The sequence below is a fragment of the Tupaia chinensis genome, unplaced genomic scaffold (genome assembly GCF_000334495.1).
Source record: "Tupaia chinensis unplaced genomic scaffold, TupChi_1.0 Scaffold000052_1, whole genome shotgun sequence".
Taxonomy (NCBI): domain Eukaryota; kingdom Metazoa; phylum Chordata; class Mammalia; order Scandentia; family Tupaiidae; genus Tupaia; species Tupaia belangeri.
This window is the reverse complement of record NW_006159510.1, coordinates 3,885,541-3,890,345: the sequence shown is the minus strand read 5'-3', so window position 1 is coordinate 3,890,345 and position 4,805 is coordinate 3,885,541. Positions and strand designations below refer to the sequence as shown.

General features: G+C 48.2%; 1 protein-coding gene across 2 annotated transcripts in view; it reads right to left on the bottom strand.

Annotated features, from left to right (window-relative positions):
* Nucleotides 1-4,805, bottom strand: part of ADARB2 (adenosine deaminase RNA specific B2 (inactive)) — a 567,650-nt gene that overhangs the window by 47,573 nt on the left and 515,272 nt on the right. For both annotated transcript variants that reach the window (XM_006141333.1, XM_006141334.2), the window contains exons 5-6: nucleotides 4,096-4,264; nucleotides 791-942 (exon numbers count right to left, since the gene is read on the bottom strand). In XM_006141333.1, the coding sequence (XP_006141395.1) occupies nucleotides 791-942; nucleotides 4,096-4,264 (321 nt within the window). The remainder of the gene's footprint in view (nucleotides 1-790; nucleotides 943-4,095; nucleotides 4,265-4,805) is intronic.

Genomic DNA, 4,805 nt, shown 5'->3' with positions numbered 1-4,805 from the left:
GTTGGCCACAGGCTGCTTCTGGGAGGGGTTTGGAAGGGGGTTAGGGAAAGCTGTATCCATGTGTGCATACACACACATACATACACAATATATGTTTATAGCACCAATGATAGAACTTCATAATGACTTTTAAGAGGAGGAAGAGCTAACCTTCAACTCTTTCTTCTATCATGGCTTTACTGATGTTGTCAAGGACAGCAAAGCAGAGGCCTACCCTTGTCCTCCAATCCTGGAACACACTTCGCTGCTGGTGATGATTAAGAGGGCTGATGGGCACATGGATGCTTTCTGCCCTATCTCCACCAATGAATGCTGACAGGGCATACCCTGCTGAGGGGCTCAGGAAGGAGCATCATAGTTAACCTGGTTAGATACTTTGCCAGTCATCACTCACACTGGCTTCGTTATAAAAGCTAAGCTTCATTCTCTCTGAATTTAAAATGAATGCAAACGGCCAGTTTGCATTTGCTCTCATCCCATGTAATTCTCATTTGCCTTCTCCATTGTATTTTCCAGCCTGGGATATAGGGACCATCAGACCTGCTAAAATGACATAGAGAACTATGGCAATTAAATAGCTCACTTTAGACCTCAGAATATTTTTGTGCCAATGATTTGGGCCTTTAGACTAAGATTTTGGAGGCGTAATCATCCAGTTAATTGCAGATGCAGTTCATTTCTAGCATCTTAAGTTCCTGCGACCATGCACACATGAGGCCTGGGCTGAGATAGCCTGGAGCAGAATCCAGGTACGGGAGAGCTTGGGGTGATATATTTTTTTGTCTCTTACGGTCTGTGGTGATTTCGTAGGGAGAGTTGAGTCTCGCGTCTCCGCAGGGGGATGTGCTCACGTAGAGATGGAAGAGGATGTTTTCTCGTAGCCGGTAACCTCCCTCCTTTAATCGCATGAATATCGATCGATCAGAGTCTTCTCGTCGCTTGCTAGGGTCACAAAGAGGTTCTTATTACAAATCAAACCAGAGGCATTCCAAGCAGGTGAGTATTCTGGCCTTACTTTGTAGAGTTGTTACCCAATTATTTCCTGGTTCATGTACCCTACTGTGTTTTCTCCTCACACAAACACTTCTAGAATAGGGAACAATGAACTACATGAGCGAAAATCCAAACCAGCAGAAACCTTGCTGCTCTTATCCTCCCTTAACTTATCTTTTACAAAACCAGTTTTCTCCCTTGCTATTAACCTGCATCTCCATATTTATAGAACTGGAATTCTGCGGTCACAAATGTGCCTCACAGTAATACCTCCTAGTGACTGTTGATGTGACATTGCCCCCGTGGGTAACATGTGTGCCTCTAAAGAAGAAAAGGGACTTGAAACAGGGGCCAGGCCTAGCCTCTAGTACAAGTAGAGACAGAAAGTGGTGAGCAATCTGCTTTCCTCCTGCATTCAATCCAGACCCAGAGTAGATCTGGGAAAACCTTCGTCTCCTGATCTTGAACGATACAAGACTTTCGCCTCTGGAAAAGCTGCTTCACAGACCTCAGACCCAAATCTGAGCAGTCCCCTGCTCAGCAGAGTAGAGAAGCCCCGTAGCGGGCCTGGAACAGACATGGCTGTGTTTGCTCTCCCAGATTTCTTTTTCCCTGATCTCTGGCAGTCTATTTTCTGCCAGCCTTGCTGTTTTTACACGTTCTGCCCTGCTGGTGATGGATTCTGTTTTGCTGGGCCCTGAGATCTCACAGGAGCAGAACAGACATTTTCTCCCCAGGAAACCCTTGCAGCGTCCACCAGCCTTTCTGCCTCTATGTTTTGCTTATTTGCTGCCACCCACGCTGGCCCTCTGCCCAAGCCCACCCACCCCTCCTTCAGGGATATGCGGGCAGCCTTCTGCTCCACTGACCCTCAGAGCAAGCATGCCCCATCCCTGGGTTTCAGCGTGGCCATGTGGAACCTTGCTCCTGTTTGCTGGCTTTTCATAGCCATGGTTGGTCCCCCCTGCAGAGCAGGATTGGGGTGCCCTTGTCCTTGCATCCCTCCCAGCTGCAGCCTAGTGCCCAGCACACAGCCAGCTCCCAACCCATGTCTGTTCAACTGCCTGCCATGACCCAAACGAGAGTTAAGGGCACTTGGAAATGTTTCTAACTGAGCAGGTGGCAATCTAAGAGAAATCCCTCCCCATGCTTCGAGAGATTTCCAATCTATTGTTCCCTCACATTCCACTCTGACCACACCTCAGCAGGCAGAGATTAATATGGGGCAATATATCAGGCTGCTGCTCACTGCTAAGAGGCTCAGATAAAAATTAATTGTGTGCATTAAGGTATTGCTTATATTTCCGTCTATTTGGCATATATTCATGCCTTCCCTTCCTTTATGTGGCTTCCTCACGTGCTAATGCACACGGACTCACATGCCCCCTGAGATGGCATTCTTAGGGAGTCCAGGAGCACTGCTTCAAAGGATATGAAAGGGTAGCTGGAAGACTCGAGGAAGGGACATTTCTACCAAGGAGACGCTCAGCAACCAACCACTGTGACTAGATAGCTCAATCTAGGAATGACCCTCAGATGTCATATGTCCGAACCCACCTATGTTTCTGCTCCTGCTCAATAGAGAGAGATGGCAGCCCAGGTGACAGCCTGCCTCTCCCTAATAGGCACCTGAAATCTCAGTATTGGAGCACATTTCTTAGGGCCCAAACAACCTCTTAATTTTAGAAACCCCTTACTGGAGTGCATGTATGCTTGGAGGTGGAGGCAAAATTTCAAAACCAACACTGGTCACTTGGGTCACATTACCTGAGGGCCAGGTCTAGAAATAGAACACAGTGGAAATGTGAGCAGGGGGAGATGAAGGTCAAGAGGGGGTGGCCGCCTCCAGGAGCACAAGGGCTGGCAGGTTTTGAGTGCCAGATAGTCAGATACACCGAGAACTGCTTGCCCCGGACTTGTTCTGTGGAAATGGACCCCATGGCCTGAGGGTGAAGCCTGGGGACTATATACAACATGGCTGCCCATCTCTGAGCCTGACATCTGAGAGGGAACCTTGGCTGGTCTTGTAGAAACTCTAAACTCTGTGAGATGTTTCCTTGGTTCAGAACTTCTCAAAATAAGATGCTAAGAAGGGAGGAAGCAGTGCTTCCTCTGGTAGAAATATGAAAATATGGGTTCCATTTGAAGTGGGCCCAGTTTTGTCAAAATCAAGCAGAGATGTCCATGTCACCCTGGCACCTTTGCACGTTGGAGCGGATGTTCAGGGTGGAGGTGACACTGATCCAAGTGAGCTCACACTAAACAAACATACAAGTTCAACTGGTGCAATTGTGTTTTCAGAGACCAGAAATTCCCATATCCTGAGACACAGTGATTTCTTTCTGTTTATTTTTGTCTTTGTTTTTTTAAACAGAAGGCTGGTTCTGGGCTTAATTACTGGAGGCTGGAGGTGGGAAAGACATGGCCTCCAATGGACCCTACAATAAAGGTAACAGTGTGGGCTAGACCTGGGGGTCTGACTAGTTTAGGGGGACACCTTCAGCTAGTAAAATGGCCCTATAGTTACTTGTCTCCTCATCTCACTTTGAGTTTGAGAAGCTAACTGGAGAAACACTGGCTGAAAGTCAGTGGTGTAAGGAGAAGGATGTACCTGAGTGTTCTCTTGGCTCTAGCAGCGTCTGAGCCTCAGGAAGGAAGTTTTTATTTGTTGGGGTGAAGTACGGCCCTTAGCAACCTTTGGGATGTTTCAATGGAAAATATCATTAGATGGAATGAGCCATGACAATACATGTTTACACACATCTGTGCACATGGGCACATGTGTGGAGGTATGTGCTTTCATAACTTTTAGGCAGTCAGGTGTTTCTTGGAGAGAAACATGGAATAATGAAGAAGACCCCTGGTGTTTCAGCACCTCACCAGCTAGTGCTCAAAGAATGCCTCTAGTCTGGGTAAAAATGGATGCCGTGTGGTGTATAGCTGCTCACCTGTGTAGGAAATCCAACAGGATAATGAGAATGACACATTCTGAGCTGGTTCACCCTCTCTGTCCTTTGCTGCTTACCAGTCAGGTGCTTAGTCCTACCGTCAAGGAACCTCGAGTCCCCAGAGAGACCCTCCAGCCCCACGAGGCCCATGTACCTCAGATGCAGCTCCAACTGCGCATAGAGGAAATGAAGAAATGCCCTCCTGGCCACGATCTCGGCGTGGCAGTCATTGACCACCAGCCCCTGGTCATTGATGTGTTCGCCGCTGATGCACTTGGTCCCCGAGGACAGGACGATGACCTGCGCCTGTCTGGTGTCCAAACCTAGGTGCACAGAGAGCAGTCAGAGTAGCATGGACTTCACAGACCCTCCGGTTGACAATGGGAGACTCACAGGCACCATCCCACTCTCCAATGAACGTGATCCTTGACGTAACCTTTTAAGCAGAAAGCAAAGTACACAGGCCAACCTACAGGATAAGATTTGCTGCATCACAGGGTTTGTGTAAGTAACAAGAGGTGCCTCCTGTAGGATCTTGCCTTCTCTGTGGTGTGGCCTTCAGACTGCACTGCAAGAAGGCAGCTGTGCTAACACTCTGATTCCAAGAATTCAACTGACCTCTCAGGAGCAATATCAACATGGTTCCCCTTGATTTTTGCCCAAATTGGTCCAAAGGTGCTGATTATTTATCTGATGAGAAGTGGGAGTTTGCATTTCCCCTATTTCTATGTAGTAGAGTCCTGGAAAAAGATGAGCGGATAGAGACAGGGCAGTGACCTGCTACCAAAGAGTGAAGCAAGGTCAGGACGTGCTCTGGGCCACAGCCACGCTGGATCCTGGGGTAGAGGGAGTGGACAGATGTGG